At 43.0% G+C, this 17341-nt stretch overlaps 1 protein-coding gene across 1 annotated transcript; it reads left to right on the top strand.

Moving 5' to 3' along the window:
• The first annotated feature begins 7082 nt into the window (after positions 1–7082).
• metrnla (meteorin like, glial cell differentiation regulator a) lies at positions 7083–13506 on the top strand. Its single transcript, XM_006791352.3, has 4 exons — positions 7083–7421; positions 9121–9509; positions 12457–12516; positions 12655–13506. Exons 1-4 carry the CDS (start codon positions 7324–7326, stop codon positions 12966–12968), a joined length of 861 nt encoding a protein of 286 aa, XP_006791415.2. The 5' UTR covers positions 7083–7323; the 3' UTR covers positions 12969–13506.
• Positions 13507–17341: the final 3835 nt, after the last annotated feature.

Genomic DNA, 17341 nt, shown 5'->3' with positions numbered 1-17341 from the left:
AATAGTGGAATTGTAAATCACTTTGAGGGTCTCGAAAAGCGCTATATAAATGCAATCCATTATTATTATAACTTTCATGTTTATGTAGCCACCAAAGCCATTTTGACACAGTCACTCTTTATAGTAATTGAAGAAAGTACCTATAGCATTTAGTTTAGGCAAGGTTGCTGCTTGGATTGAGCCTACAGGAGGTAGGATGCCCCCTTGCTTGCAGTGACTTTACCTAACATGTATCTGTACTGTTCTCACATAGGGGCAGTTGGACATTACACACACTCTGGACCAGGATGCTGGCAGGTTAGAGCCCATTCAGTGTAGGGGTCTGTGTTCTCACATGCACCTCTGTAGGGTGACATCTGGAGAAATTCAGGGCTGTGGTGCCTGTGTGTAAATGCTAAAGTAAGTAAAGCTATAAAATGCACGTGTTACAGTACATTATATCTCTCTAGTGTTAGGTCATTTGCAGTACTTTAGTAACTGTACCTAATCATTTTCATCACTGTAGCTGTAGCTGGCTTTCTTTTGTTTATACACGGCTTCAAAAAGCAAATCAGGAAGTGTGTGCATGGTTAAGTTGTCTTTGTTCACTTTTCACCCTAAACCACATGGCAAAAGCCAGGATGCATCTCCTCAAAGATCGCATTCTCTAAGTATAAAAAAGAAAGCCCAAACCAAAAACACAACTTCAACAACCATCAATCGACAATACCCAGGGAGTTTCACTAAACCGCATCTGCACTGTCAGATCGCTGCATCTCTGACTGCACAAAGCAGACATGTGATGTTAAAATTCCAATAAAAAAAAAAAAAATCTGTTTTGCTGTACTGGCCTTTATGAAATCAATATTACTCCAATCTTAGAATGTGCTGCAGAGACTCCAAGAGACTTAAGGATTAGGCGCTGCCCAGGAACGATGCCAGAGTATGCGGGTATAGACAGAAAGAGGCGATCTCCTTGTGTGAGCCAGAGAACTTAGGAATTACAAAAGAAGGCGATCTTGCTTCTTCCCTCCCACCCCCACAGTTCCTGAGTCTATCATGGCTGTCACCTAGCATCAGCGAGCCTAAAGGCTGAAGCTTTTTGTGCCCAGCATCCTGGACTGATCATGCAAATCGAAGAATGAGCGCACCCATCAAGGAAGCTCTCATGCCACAGGGCCACGAAGAAGAAGGAGGGATGTAGGCCAGAGGAAGCCATGAGAATCCGATCACTGAGGCTAATCTGGTGAGCGGAAGTCGTCTTGCCTGTGATGGAGAAAAGGTGGTTTAAACATACACTTATCCAGTGGATTCTGGGGTTTCGTTGCCAAACTTGGCTGTAAAATGGCTGACTGCACACTTAGGACTCATCCATATTTGATTTCTGTGAATTCTGAAGCTAGAAGAGTTAAGTTCCCCTTTGTCTGTGCTGCTACTTTTACAAGAATGTCCCCCACAATCTTCTTATGCACCCTCAGTGCTGTGGTTGCTCAGGTCTCTCTGTGCTGCAGAGATTATAAAGGTGCTGACAGCTGAAAGTGATGAGAACAGCTTGGAGGCATCACTGGCTGATTTGCATGGACTTGACAATGTCACTGTGTTGAGCCTTTTCCCTGCTTTTCTCTTCTCTCTATTCCCCCCTCAAGCACATACACATGACCTATACATCATCATTGGGAGTGAATCAAAAGCATGGCTTTGTCTGCGCTGCCTTGCAAAACTTTCAGAGAATTTTGAGTGAGATGCTCCAGTTGCTGCATACTTCAAATATGTCACTATCCTCCCACACGCTCTCACACCGACTGGATTTTACCATCGACAGTTCAACCACTGACCAGTGCTGATGACATGTGGGAACTGCACTGCGGGGAAGAACAACATCATTGAAGGAAGTTATTAGGACTGACAAAATGATGTAAGGTGTTGGTAGAGAGACAAACACCATGTCAGTCCTCAGATATGACCGGCACTTCAAAATGACAGGGTTCCTGTTTACTGAGAGGAATGCGACAATCTGGAAGACAGCCAGAGAAGGATGATGACAGGCAGACGGCCTGTTGATGCTATCAGCGCCTTCCAATCTGCTTGCGCATACCACAAGATATCGGACATGGCTATGTGACTGCGGTTTACCATGTGTCTGGCTAAGATAGTAGCCTCAATAAAACAGGTTGAGACTAGTTTGGAAAAAGAGCAGCAGTGTGTTCATCAAACTGGTTTAACACTCAGGGGAAGTCTGTTGAAAATGAACTCCAGACAAACTTCAGATAAATAAACCCAGAGAGGAAAATGCCACAGACAACAATAGGTCTGTTTAGGAGGTTTTAGTTTTTGCAGTACAGTGAACAATAAGTTTATTCATCATCCTCCAAACTTACTAAAAAAATGGTTCTCTTAACAACTGTTAGAGAGTTAGTTTATTGCAGACAAGTCTGATTTCTTGCTTTACCAAAGCGAAACCATTAAAGACAAACTAAGAGTTGAATAGGACGCACACACATATATAAATCACATCCTGTCAGCAGCCTAATCTACTTTATGACTGCTTTTTCACCTGGACGCTACCTAAAGGAATAAGCCATGTTCAGCAAGAGTTTGGGACAACAGGCTTGACAAAAAAACCAAACCCTTCCCCCTCAAAACTCCCCCGACTAACTCCCGAAACTCCAGTGATTCTCTAGCTCCCAGGCTATATAACACATATTTACCAAACTCACTTAATCCTTTAATTTACGATCCACTTCAGTGCCTCTCTGTTGAACATCGGGGCTTCTCTGCCAAGTTTCAGTCTAAAAAACAACTGTAAGAGCACACCGTATGATTAGCTTTTTTGTTTTTCAGACTCATGATTTGCCTCCCCCCAACACCACCAGCACTACTGAGACTTCTGACAGGTGGAGAGTGAGAGCTAAGCCTGCTTCCTTGATTCTGTGGCCGAAGAGAAAATAACAAACACTGGCAGCAAGAGAGCAAGCAACTGCAATAACAAGCTGAAGGCAATAATAGGATAAATCCCTTCTTTAACACTTAGTCAGTCTAACCTGACTGCCAGGTAGGTATGGCTGTAGTTTCATATAATTTTATTGTTTCAAACATAAAATTTGTGAAAATGCTCATACACATGATGATGTAGTTTTGAAAGTGGCCTGTTATTGGTAAACTGAAACCAGCATGCACAATTACTCATTAACCACACTTGTTCAAATATTTGTGGGGTGGAAATATAAGCCAATCATATGACAGGAACTCAGTGCATTTAAGCATGGTTATGATGAGGGACTGACGTTCAAACATCAGAATGGGGAAATAAGGTAATTTAAGTTGTTGGTGCCAGATGGACTGGCATTTCACAAACTGTTGATCTGCTGGTATTTTGTGACACAAGCATCTATAGGGTTTACGGAGAATACTCCAGAAAAGAGAAACTATACAGTGAAGGGCAATTCTCTAGGTTAAAAATGCCCTGTTGATGACAGAGAGGAGAGCAATAACTCAAATAACCACTCGTAACAACCAAGGTGTCCAGAAGAGCATTTCTGAATGCAGAACACATTGATCCTCGAAGCAGACGGGCTACACCACACTGGGTGCTACTGCTGTCAGCTAAAAAACAGAACACTGAAGCCACAATTCACACAAGCTCGCCAAAGTTGGATCAGGGAAGACTGGAACAACAGTGCCTGGTCTGATGAGTGTCGATTTCTGCTGCAACATTCAGAATTTGGCACAAACTACAAGAAAGGATAAATCAATCCTGCATTTATCAACGGTTAAGGGCCTGAGCATTGTTTAAACACCACAGACTACATGAGTATTGCTGCTGCTGATGTCCATCCCTATATGACCACAGTGTATGCATCATCAGATGGCAGCTTCCAGCAGGATAACAAGCCATGTCACAAAGCTCGAATCATTTCAAACTGGTTTCTTTAGGATGACAATGACTCAAATGTATGATGCTCTATAAGAGAGCACCTTTGGGATGTGGTAGAATCAAATCTGGGGCAACTGTGTGACGCTGTTATATCAAAATGGACCATCTGAGGAAAGTTTCCAGCAATTTGTCAAATCTGTGCTATCAAACCAGTACTAATGAATTGCGCCTAATAATGTGTGGCAATGCCATAATGTCTCACTTAAATAAAAAAGACAGATATGAGAGACAGGAGTCTGGTGATAAAAATCCCCGTTTTTGGATCTCTGTCCTCCACAAACCTTACAACTACAGGACCACTGGGGGTCTGTTGCGAGCTAAACCTTAGCACTGATCTCTGCTGCACAAACAGTGGAAACCACATCACACATTCTCCAGAACCAAAGTTTAAACACAACACAAACGTAATGACTGTAATAACCACAACACTGCTAAACGGATAGATGTTACACTCACCACAGCAGAGCTCTTCCTTTCTCATTAAATGAAACGTGTAGCACGTGATAACTCAGTGTGAGGGCATATACTTAAAAGACTAGTACAAATTAGGTTTAACGCACTAATTAAATTTAAACAAGGTCATTATTTGTAATTACACTGTGTGTCTGTGATGTATCAGTGCAGGTGCTATTATGATTGATCCTCAGATGTCTTGCCTGGGCACGTCTTGTGTTTCTGTTACCTCATCGAGAAGTGCAGTGGCAAAGATAACAAAAAAAGCAGATCATACACACGCGCGCGCACCCACACACACACACCAGCCAGGCTTCTTATCCTTACTACACAAACAAAACAAAAAAAGTTGCACAATGTCTGGAACAAGGCTGTGGATTTGTGTTTTCCTTATTGTTACAGCAACTTTACACTCTCATCCTATTAACCGCCTATCAGCACATCCTCTTGAGGTTTGCAGGGGACTCTGAGTTGCCCAAGCTGGGACATGCACCCTGCATGTCAGGTCAGAAACGCAGATGTGTCAATCATCACCGCAGCCACAACCAATTTAAAATCCCAAGAAAGCAGAAAGGAAAAATATAGCAGTTACAAACTGCGCTGGTTTTCCTTGTCAGACAGGTTTCTTTCCCATGCCAAATGGCTTCCAGATACAAAACAACTTTTTCATAAGAAGTCGTTGCGTAGGATCCATTACTAGAGCAATGAAAAGTTTATGTTTACTGATGCTGTAACCGACCCCAAAGATCGTCAAGTTCCTCTTGTTGTACTCGCAAACAGAGCTATGTGTAAACTATGATGTTACAAGTCACAAATCAACAGACAAAATAGATCTGAAGTCCCCGACAGCTGTCTGGGGCCTGAGACTTTATATTAATGATGGCTGTAGCTACAAAGCACAAACTTTAAACACGCAGCAAGTCACATGATTTGTCAGATAATTTAAATAAAAATGTTTCAAAAGATAGCCCTGCAACAGCAACTTCAGCTAATCCCCCTTACTTGAATAAATGGAAAAAGATTGATGAATGGATGGATGTTTGAAAAGGCACCAAGAACACAAACGTGGTGGTGAGGTCTTTGCCATGGTCTCCCCACCCTCCCCTTCCAGAATCCCTCTCATTTGAAAGAGGGGGAAAAGAAAACTATTACAGGATAAATTTAAATCGCAGAGCCCCTGTGACATTATTAACAGACATAATGGATAACACCATCATTACTTCCCATAAAGAAACATGCAAATTTGTTTTTACTTGACCAGTACTTGACTTTGATTAATTAACTCCTCCATGTGGCCAGTACTTGCAGATGTCTGCAGAGCTCCAGCCAGACCATGAAACCACAGCTGATAGTCAGCCCTTTTTTAGCCCTCAGATCTCAGTATAATGTACAATTGATGGTTGCTATAAAAGTATATGGCAAAGCTAAAGGCAAGAATGCAACTGGCTAAACTTAATTTGACTTACAAAGAGGGACTATGGGGATTTTTTAAACCATTATAATACTAGAGTTTCACCAGCATGCCAGTATTGCCAACATACCACTTTTAGGTAATTGAGTCTATGCACCTTTCCTTTGAAAGGACACTGCCAGAAATACCTGCCACTTTACTTCCTTACCTCTTTCCTCTTTACCCTCATTGCACTAAGATCTCATTATTTGACAGGGAACTTTGCGGCTCCAGCATCGGGAAACAATAGTATTTCTGTTCATAGAGACAGACACCCACAGAACTATAAAACACTTTATATGAGGGATATAAAAGACCTCTTATAGACTGATTTCTTACAAAAATAAATAAAGTTTATTCTGTTGAAATATTCGACGAATGTCAAAGTGTTGCAACTGCGGAGCTGCTGTGGTTTCTACACAAGTTTTATGAAACTTTCAAGTGCTGTCGGAACTTTTGCTGTCGAGCAACTAACCAGAAAACATTCGCAGAAAATAACAGGGATATTGGGGATTGTTTGACATGATTATATTAACAAGTTTTAAGCAAGTTACCTTAACTCCAATCAGCAATCATATCAAGAATTCGATATTAGCCATATACTTGTTCTTTAAAATATTCTGGTGTTTTCAGTCACAGAATAGGATTGTCTCCCCTCGGAGAAAATGATCTGTGTTTAGACAACTGACTACAACCCAACCCGTTAAAAAAAATCTCCTGGTGATGTAATTAACTTCTATGAATCTAAATGTGGCATAGCTATTTTTTCAGCTGCTTCCTTGAGGGGTCACCACAACAAATCGTCTGCCCCCATCTCGCCCTTTCTTAGCATTCTCCTCTCTCACAACAGTCCTCTGCATATCCTCCTTCACTACATCCACGAACCTCCTATGACTATGTCCAAACTATCCCAAATCCACATCCAACTTTGCCTCCTGACTTCTTGTAAGCGCCACCGTCTCCAAACCACACATGACAGCAGGTCTCCTTTCACTCTTGCTGCTATGCTTCTGTCACAAATAACCCCTCTTCAGCTATGCCAGCTGAAGCTCAATCATTTGATATACCATATATCATTAATTATGGCGCATTTACAACAGGTAACGTACTAAAATTCAACCAACTTTAATATTTGGAAGGACACAAACCCGCAAAATTTTGAAAGTCTAAAATCGGAGTCTGAGATGAGGCCCCTGAACGCATCACACACAGAGCGCTCGGGTGTGACGTAGAGCGCAATCAGGGCTGCTGAGGCAGACTCGGAGCTGAACTCACTCCACATTTAACGGAGGGCTGTCAGCGCTGCGCGGAGCTACTGAGCGACTGTGTGTGTGTGTTTGAAGGGGAAAGCGCTTTTAATCCCCTAAACTTTTCGAGAATAAAAGAAGAAACCCCGGGGAGCGCACGGAGCGGACCGTGGCACATGGAAACGCTATGCAGCTGGAGAGACGGCGGTGGACTTTATCGTAGTTTCACTCAAGAGGAGGCTAAGTGAGGCGAGATAAACATGCTCACCCCGATGCTGGCCTCCTTGCTGCCGCTTTTCCTTCTCTTTAGGATTTCTTTCTGCCAATACTCAAGCGACCAGTGCAGCTGGAAGGGCAGGTGAGGTCTACAGACTTTTTTTTTCTTTTTCTTTTAACTGAATGTATTTTGAACGTCAAACTAAACTGCTAAATAAGAAAAAGCGAGGATGTGAGCAAACATGAAAGTTGCTTGTGGCGACCTGAAATGACTGTGACTGAAACTCAAGTCGCCGCGGTGATGTGGGAAGAAGGCGGCAGGGTTAGACGATAAATTAAAACAAAGCTAGCCCCTATGGTGGCTGTAGGAAATAAAAGATTTGTGTAGTTTGTGATACAAGTTAAGAAACTACTGTAATTTTTTGTGTGTGAAAAATGTAGTAATGTCAGAGACACGTGTGTTTGGGGTTGTTTTGGACATATGAATGACACGATGGTTCAACCAAAGATTTTAATAACATGATGGGAGTACTTTGGAGTACAAAAATAACATGTTTATGACATCCCACACACAAATCGCCTTTTTATTTTATTTATTTATCTTTTTTACTTATGTTTTATTCCCCCCCCCCCCCCCCCTCCCTTCCCCTAAAAAAGTGTGTGTGTGGGACATATGCACACACTCATAGGCTCAAAGTATTAAAGGTAGCCACACAGAGATGTATGATTGATAAACGTCAGGAAATGAAGCATGCACTGGAAAGTTTCACCTCCCATCAAACATCTGCTGAAATCTGTTTTGCAGTTCAGAGCTGCGCCTTAAATAAGTGTGGTTTTTGTTTTTTTGTTGTTGTGTTTTTCATCATCCTGCAGTCAGGAGGGGCTGCCCATACTTTTGAGCTTTCCACCAATAATCTGTTGTTCATTAGGCAGACTCTTGACTAATCTCCTTTAATTGCCTGCAGAAGTGATGAAGTTAGAAAGGACTTAATTAGAGGCATGCTGAGGAGAGCCTGGTTATGGGGCTGCAGAGGCATATGCTCAGCATGTGCTGCGGGTTCCTTTTGAGATCTATGGCAAATTTTGAATTTCAGCATCTCATTTTCAGGAAACTGGGCGTTTCTCCTCCGGAGTCAAACCGCTAGCTTGGCATGCGTATGCTGGTAGACTGCTGATGGCTTCCTGCCTCAGGCTTTGCCACAGAATGACTGACAGAGCCGGAGTTTTCAAATCCCGACCAGGCATTAAGTTCTGGAGGGAGTCATTTGGTCATGCTGGCGCCAGAGGCCGAAGTGCTGCCCGGACAAGTCTCTTCCAGTCTCTTTGGTTGCTTGAAAGCAAGGGGAGGTTCGGTGCGTGACCTGCATTTGCACTTGCATGCTGCAGTCCCAGCTACTGTTGCTGCTGTTGTCTGCCCAGAAGCCCCTGTGTCCCTCCATTCATCCATTTCTGCCTCCAAACCCTTCCCAAAGGCAGCTTGCCAGTGGTGCGTTTTGCCAAAGCGCTGGGCGGAACAATGCAGTACGGGGAGTGTGTGTTGGGAGCTGAGGTCATTTTGGCTGCTCCGGCTCGTGACTGGTCATGCAGCCAGTCTTGCGCACGGCCTTAATAATGCTTCAGGAGGAATGTGGTTTAATGTCCTTTGGGTCTGCCAGAGGTCTTCAACTCGGTCAGTTAATTCAGGCTATAAATGCCCCAAAATCATTTTTAGATTAGTGAATAAGTCTCTTTATTCTTTATTTGGGTAAAGGGGGGTTGAAAAAATTAAAGCTTTCCAGAGAAATGCCACTTTTATTGCAGCTTGTTTGATATGTTGTGCCTTTTTTCCTTTCTTTATCCAGCGGTCTGACCCATGAAGGCCACACCAGGGATGTGGAGCAGGTGTACCTACGTTGCTCCCAAGGCTCTCTGGAGTGGCTTTATCCCACAGGGGCCATCATCGTCAACCTCCGACCCAACATGGTCTCTCCCGCCGCCGCTCGGCTCTCTGTCTGCATTAAACCCTCCGCCGAGTCCAGCGGCACCAACATCTACCTGGACCGCAACGGCAAGCTGAGGTTACTGCTGGCTGAACAGGACCAGGCTCAGGGCAAAGTGCACTGCTTCGGCATTCAGGAAGGGGCGCTCTTTATTGAGGCTGTCCCCCACATGGACATCAGTCGGCGGATTACGGCGTTCCAGTATGAGCTGGTCAGCGACAGGCACAAGGCGGGGCCACACTTGCTTGTTGGTAAGACGCATCTTTGACATCTTTAGTGATACCCCTGAAAACTGCTTCCTCTTTGATCTGTGTAGCTCCTATAAAAGCCTTACTTTAGATTCCCTCTAGAACTGAGTTCCTTTGTGCTCTGCCCCTGTGGTGCGCACCGAGCACTAAATGCAGCCATCTACTGGTGGAAACTTTTATTAAGTTGGACTCTAATAGTAGGAAACTTAAAAATCTGCTCCAGCACACTGCAAATACTACAGCCAAATACTTTTTTTTCTAGTAGCATTGTGTTTACATTAAGGTTTCTTTTTTTTTTTTTTGGGGGGGGGGGGGGGGGGGGGGGATTTTTCTTGTCAAACTCATATTTTCACCGTGAGGATTAAAAGGTCAAAATCGGCTTTTAAACTTTAGTTTTTCGGGATAAAACGTTCACCTCTCGGCTCATTTTACAAACATTCTGACTTGATTTGACTTGAACATCACACTGTAAGCCTCTATTGTTTTCTTTTTTCTTCTTTTTTTTTGCCTGGCTTGTGTGTGGAGGGGCACAGTCAAACAGAGGGCCTCCAACTGAAAAACAGCCGTGTATTTTCACGCTGCGTACCTGCCAAACCTGCACATTTTCAAGCTGTGCAGCTATGTTTTTTTTCCCTTCTCTTCCACCTAAAGCAAAATATGAGCAGTATCAGGCCCACATCTGTTTTTACGGCTCTCTGGGTTCACATATTCACATCCTGCGTCATTATCTGGCACAGCAGACAGAAACAGACAGAGAGAGGGTTAAACGTAGAGTAGGAGTTGTTTTGACCGCATTAGCTCGCTCGGCTCAGCTCTGTAGTATAATCTGCTGCTGTAATGTGGCCTGAGATAGCACTGGGATGATTCACAAAGACATTGGTCTCGTGTCATCTGAAGCCTGGAGTCACAGATTGATTGCTGCTGCTCCTCCTCCTCCTTTTTCTTGTTTCTTCCTTTCCTCTTCTCTCTGACCTACTGTGCTGGGATTGAGTTGCTCACCATCAAATTGGAATGTATCTCCAACCAGATGTTGGGAGGAACTTCTAGGACCATATAGGCTTGTATTTCCCTTGCTGTCACTCCCTTAACCTTCCTTTCAGCTCGCTTGACTTATTCTCCCTTTTCCTGTCCTCAGTCTCACTATTTCCTACTTCTTAATTTTCTTTCTTGCCTATTTATCATTCTCGTATTTTTCCTTTTCGTCCCCCCTTCCCCCCTTCCTAGTCGTTTGAAGTGGGTTTTGTCTCTGCTGAGCGGTATTAGCAAGTTGTGCTCCATTACAGTGGAATGCATCTGGTCCCAGATGTTTCAGGGACACTCTAATGTGCCCCTCCACTCCCTCCTTTGCCACTCCTCCCATCCCTCATCCCTCTGTGCTCCTGTGAAGTGGTTCTGATCAGAGTGGCGCTGCATGTGCAGAGGGCCAGAAAGAGATGCTGACTCGGTTCTCAGCCCATTCCTGCGGTTCTATTTCATGTTTGACTTCCTTGGAGAAAAACAGGAAAAAAAAAAAAGACCTCTGCTCTGGGTGAGGTTGGCCTCTCTGAAGTCTTGGCTCTCCAGCTGCTACTAAGCCATCCAAGCTTGTGGCTGTTTGACCCTTGAGCCCTCTTTAGTGATGTCGCAGTGCCTTGTGTTGCTACACTAGCTGACCTCAAAGATCCCTCACCTCTGTACACCCATCGTCAGACAAGCCAGCTAAAAGCTAAAAATAAGGTTAAGCTGCGCTCCTAAATATGACCAAGGGTGAACATCACCGCTTTGGCAAGAAGTCTTATTAGATGTATTGCACACACCAAATTAATATTTATGCTCAGTTTTATGACTGGTTGTGCATATTAGGGTGCTTTCCAGTGCACCGGGCCCACCTGAGTTAACATTTTTTAAACATTCTTTCACTTATTTTGTGGTCAGACGACTGCTCCTTCCTCACCCTCAACCCACTGCTGACTAGACAGTCCTCTTTTTGCTCCCACTCCTCCTCCTCCTATCCCCACCTGCTTCAGAGTACTACTAAGGAAAACCAAAGCAGGTCTAGGGGTTAATAAAGGCATTCTGGTTAGGACAGCCACAGGACCACCTGAGTCAACTAATCACAGAGTTGACTGCTCTTATTAAGGGCCCTTTCTACTGCTATAAAACAGTCTGAAGGAGGGGGCAGGCTGAGTTGCTGCTATGCAGACCCCAATCAAAGGTGAAGTGGTGCCTGGAGCAGACTTTTAAATAATTGATGTGGGCTATTGTATTTAATTCACATTTTCTTTTTGGAAACTAAATTACCTACACTTTAATTGTCCTGTGCCTGTGTAATGCAAGATGTGCACAAAACAGGCAAAATCTATTCTGTTTGCTTCTTCTGAATGTGAGCTTTCGTTGTAAGCCCCCCTTGATGTTATACTTGCAGTCTAAGTAGGCCTGCTGGAGTGCTGTGAGAGCTCAGGTCAGATGTAACCTCTACTAGTTTTACTGTTCTTATACCCGTCATCTGGTCCTTGTTTGTCATGGGGTGTCAAGGGGTTCCTGTTTTGGCAAGGGAAGCTGACTGAACAGCTCCCAGGAGCATTAGACATGCACGCACACACACACACACACACACACACACACACACACACACACACACACACACACACACGCACTCTTTTAGCTTTTTGAGTTGTGCGTACTATCAGCAGCGTGCCTCTGTCTGGTGTATAACTCTGAGCTCAGCTGAATCCTGGTCTCTCATTTCTAAATAAATATTCATTTGTCAGGATGGAAATGACTGTGATCCTAATTGTCTGTATGTGAGGAACACTTATTAAAACACAGCCACAGATGTGTGTTTACTGGAAATCTGTGGGCCTGTTAACACGATTTTTATCACGCCACATGCATTTTTTTAAAAAATTTGTTTTATTTGCACACCATTTTTCTCTGAACTCATCCACCCTCTTTCTTTATTTCCACATAGCGTCCTGTCAGCCCTGCAGTGACACTGAAGTGCTTCTAGCTGTCTGCACAAGTGACTTTGGTAAGTGCTGTTTTGAAGAACTATAGGCTTCCTGCTTCCTGCTGCTGCATGGTTGGCGTCGATGTCCAATACAACACACAGTTTGAAATATTGCTGTTACCAGTCTCTAAATTCCATCTTCCTGCTCGATTTTTCCAGTGGCACGAGGCAACATTAGGAAGGTGGATCAGGAGGAGGAGCACTCATCTGTCACTGTGGAGATCAGTCGCCTTTACAGACAGAAAACCCAGGTCTTTGTATCTGGGGGTGTGAGGGTACGGAGCTGGACTGGCCGTATCAAAATGCCCCTTCAGTGTGGGGTGAGGTCCGGTGAGGGGGAGTTTTTGTTCACTGGGGCCGTGAGGTTTGGGGAAGCCTGGATGGGCTGCGCCCCACGCTACAAAGACTTCCTGCGGTTGTATCATGAGGCACAGCAGCAGGGCACCAACCCCTGTCACGTGGACACTAACTGAGCAGGTCATCTGCCCACATTTGGAGATGGAACAAGCCCTCAGTAACTGAGGAGACTGGCCCAGTGGCCCAGAGCCCCTCTCCTCTCCTGCTGCGCCGTGACTCTTTGGAGACAATGGCTGGAGCTGCTGGATGTTGCCAAGCAGCGTGCTAGCCGAACGCCGGTGATGCAACGTGGAATGTGTTCAGACCGCCTTTCTCACGCACGAGGAATCGCAAAGTTTTAAATGTAGCAGACCCCATTTGGTTTTTATGTGTATAAAATGTGAATGAATATTGTACATTTTGAAGCTCTGTGTGCTTTGTTCAAAATCAAAACAAAAACAAAAAAAACTTGATGTACAGTTCTGAATTTATTTCCTATGACAGATGTATAAAATGAAAGACTCTTATTTTGTTTAAAAACTTATTGCAGTTTAAAACCTGAGTTATTTTTTTCAGGTTGTACAATTGTTAAAAAAAAAGAAACCAAAAAGTTTTTTTTGTTTGTTTGGTTTTTTTTTTTTGCCATTGAGAAGAATAAAAACTTTTATTCCCATGTGCATGCTTGCATGTGTGATGTTTGCATACTACTCATGTATACTGATGTGCAAAGGGGTGTGTGTGTGTGTGTATTAAAGTGGGTGTTGTGGCAGATTTTAGACAAAAGTATTAGTAATCGGAAGATAATTATTTAACTACTTTGACTCATGATTTAACTTAAGCTTTTATTTCTAATTTTATATTTTAGATAAAACTATGGTGGCCTGGAGGTACAAAACAAATACAAAACACAAAGGAATGAAAAGCAAAGCAACATTTGAGAAAACAAAATAGTAAAGACCTCTTTTAAGAAGTGTATCAATATCTAATCTTTAAACGTTATAAACCAAATTATTAGAAAATAATACTCATTGATAATATTCAATCATTTTGGCCATAATGAACCTAATTTAGGGACACCATAGTGCTCTAAGCCTAAATGCTGCAATTTTAAAGAAACCTGGTGGGTCAAAGTAGCTCAAACAATTCACAAAGATGTTAAAAAGAGTTTCATTTTCACCTGATTCTCCATTGGAATGAAAACACAGTCATATGATGTGCATTAGCTTCTTCACCTCAGCCTTGAGCTAAGACACTCTGCCAGGGGTACAGAGAGATTGATATCAGAGAGTTGGGGTGGATTCCTCTGCACTGGTTCCTGTGGTGATGGGGTGGCTGTGTGTCAAGGTCGATGTGAAAGGCCCCTTTGTTCCAGCGCAGCAGTCTAGTATGGGAGAGACGACTGAAGACAAACCTGAATACAACCCTGTGACGGGCCACGCAGCATAAAGTCGCGCTCTCCAACCACGCTAATTTTGAATGACGTGCACAACTCGGCTCAGGCTCCACATTTAAATGAAAACCTTTCATTTTCATCACCTCTAAATAAAACACGAAGAATCAGAATATTGGAACTTGTAGCTGTGCAGCACCAGCTGATGCAGCCTGTGAGCCAAGCCTGTTGAGATGACATCCAGTTCATGGCCAAGGCTCCTTTTGTCTGACTTTTCACTTTAAACGGAAATGCACCTAGAATGTCTTTCAGTAAGGTGCCCCACACGGACAATAGCTTTTCCAGACAGCACTGCCCATTGAAATGAATGTCTGGATTCCAGCTAAAAAGCCAGAGGTCCTGGAATTGCTCACTGGGAAATGCAAACAGAGTTTCTATGGTAATGATTCCTTACTGTGAACATTTTTTTGCTCTGGCTTTAAGACCAGGAGCCATGGAGTTAGAGGAGCAAAAGGAAGAGGAGGGTAAGTGGGTATTATTTGACTGCTGGGTCCTTCACTTGGTCTCAAAAGAACCCTCTCTCCTTTTTCCCAGGCCAAACGGCATTTTCATTTCAGGTAACAAACAGAGTGTTCTGGTGTTTTCTACGCACACTTATATCTCTACATGACTGCTGTGCTGTGTACCCTTTCATATAAATTTCATATAAGTATCTATACCAGGCTGGCTGTACACATCCTGTGTTTTATGAGGATATTTTCAGAGTTTGTATAATTTGGAATATATTCTTTCTTTCTTTCTTTCTAGTACACATTGTTTCTTATCCTTTAAAAGCTAAACATTTAATTAAAGGGGGAAAAAAATCACAGATTAACCAATATCAGGCTAGGGTGCAAAGTTCCACGGGATGGCTTAAATCAAAAAGTGTTTGATTATACATTAGTGAAACAACTTTGCAAAAAAAGAAAAAGAAAAAAAAGCTATCAACAATATAAATACAATTATGATGATCATCGTGTATATTTTCCAGTCAGTGTAGCCAGCTGGTGAGCAGTTCTTCAGAGGCTCTCGTGTCATGAGGGCGTGCATTCAATTAATGCATTGCACACATGCAATCGGTTAAACCTTCATGGGCGAGGTCAGATTTTGTTGTATTACCAGTTGAGAAGGATCAGTCTCAACCAGACATAAATATGTGGAGCCATTGTGCTGTCTGCGTGATTCAGCCAGAAGTCACTGCATGGTCATCTTGTGGGTGGAATTTCTTTAAAAAGAAGGGAAAAAACTGCTGTTGAAACTACAGCCAGGGTGCAAAGTCAGAAGGAAGGGCAGTCAAGTTAAAGAGCAGGAGAACCCCTGCAGTAGGATGAGGCCGAGTTTCTGAGTTTCGTGTAGTGGTTAATATTTTGGTGCCTCTTTGGGAAGTGCTGGAATGTGGGGAATGTGTTGACTTCACACACACATGCATGCGCGGCAACCCCCAACACACCGCCGCCTCGATTAGCCGGAATCAATAGAGTCTCTGTGGTTTTTCTGTTTGCATGGATGTGTATGTGTGTGTGTATGCTAGTGCGTTAGTGTCTATGCCTCCACTGTGCACGTGGCTCTAACCCCAGCACACATAAACACACCGCCCCAGTGGCCAGATAGCTGCCACCCACACTGAGCCACAACTTACTCTGCAGCTGCAGTCCCAACGCCTCCAAGCTGACACAAATCTGCCGTGACACTTCTGTAATGCAGTCACATGTACACGGTTAACATAGTTTATCCGATTTTAAATCCATTTTAAATTTGCCCTTTTCCCTGTTTATTCGTCATGTGGAATATTATTATGCCTTTTATATTGTTTAGTGTTCATTTTATTTGATGAAACTGACTTCAGTTTATGGATTGTAGATGTATGTTTATTATACAAAATTACAGCTCAGCTCTGTACAATTTTCTAAAATTGTACATTTGTTTCGACCGCCTTGTTTTTTGACAGCTGGCCTTTGCTGGATGGGTTTTCCTTCTCTACTAACTACTTTAAAATGCTGCTCCATAGTAAATATGGTAAGTATAGTAAATACTGCACTTCTATAGTGGTTTTCTATTTCATTCTTCCTACAAGGTTCATTCACCCTTTCACACACACATTTCTACAAGAACTTTTTTTTCTGTGCCTAACCATTTTGCCTAACATTCACACACACACTCACACTTAGATGGAAATGTCAGGGGCAGCTCGGTGTTTAGTATGTTGCCCAAGGATGCTTCAGCATGCAAACCACAGACGCCAGGGATAAAACCACCTTCTGGTTATTAGATGACCAGCCCTACCTCCTGCCCCAGCTGCCCCAATTGTCAGTCACTTTTTATCTTCTTTGAAAATTTCTTCTTCTGTGATTATTTGAGTGGGATATTTATCATTTTTCGAAAATTTACCTTGTGCTGTTCATCAATCTCTTTTTCATCGTATCTTACAATATTTAATCTGTGCCCTGAGCTCTGGTTTCCTTGTGGACGCTGCACAAATTGACCTCTGTTGTGCCTGAGAATTCATCTCTTCAGTGCAAGGTTACATAAATCAAGAAATGCGTGTGTGGCTGTTTTCAAGGATAGCTGATAGTTTGTGTTTTACATAGTTGTGTCTTACTGCTTCATTTGTGATGTCTCGCATCTTTCTGAAATCTCACAGTTCAGTTTCTGACTTGTTTAGACAGTTCCTTTATATGTGCCGTAGAAGTAAAGCAGATCATCAACTAACCAGAGGTTGGTGGTTTGATCCCTGGCACTCCAGTCTGCATACCAAAGTATCCTTGGGCAATATACTAAAGTCTGAGTTGCCCCTTTTTCACTGACTCATTCACATAAGTGTGAATGTTAGATAGAAAGCACATAAATGTAGAAAAAAGTGATAGTATGAGTGGGTGAATGTTGTGTAAAGCACTTTTATGTAAGTGCTTTCATGTATTTAGTCTAAACTGCATTTGTACTCACTGCTCTTGCAGTGGTCACAGTGGCACAAAGGTTCTACTTTAGGGGTCCTTTTTGATAAACATACGGCCTGCGGTCCAGAACCTGCCCACCAAATGAACTAATCTGGCCCACTATTTTGAAAAATGTAGAATGTTTATT

The sequence above is a fragment of the Neolamprologus brichardi genome, chromosome 4 (assembly GCF_056152115.1).
Source record: "Neolamprologus brichardi isolate AB-2024 chromosome 4, ASM5615211v1, whole genome shotgun sequence".
In the NCBI taxonomy this organism is placed as follows: Eukaryota; Metazoa; Chordata; class Actinopteri; order Cichliformes; family Cichlidae; genus Neolamprologus; species Neolamprologus brichardi.
The sequence above is the reverse complement of the archived record's forward strand: the minus strand, read 5'-3'. Positions and strand labels throughout refer to the sequence as shown.

Coding starts and splice junctions, on each gene's coding strand:
- metrnla (XM_006791352.3), top strand. CDS start 7,324: ATGCTCACCCCGATGCTGGCCTCCTTGCTGCCGCTTTTCCTTCTCTTT. Junction 9,510..12,456: donor GGGGCCACACTTGCTTGTTG/GTAAGACGCATC, acceptor ATTTCCACATAG/CGTCCTGTCAGCCCTGCAGT. Junction 12,517..12,654: donor TGTCTGCACAAGTGACTTTG/GTAAGTGCTGTT, acceptor CGATTTTTCCAG/TGGCACGAGGCAACATTAGG.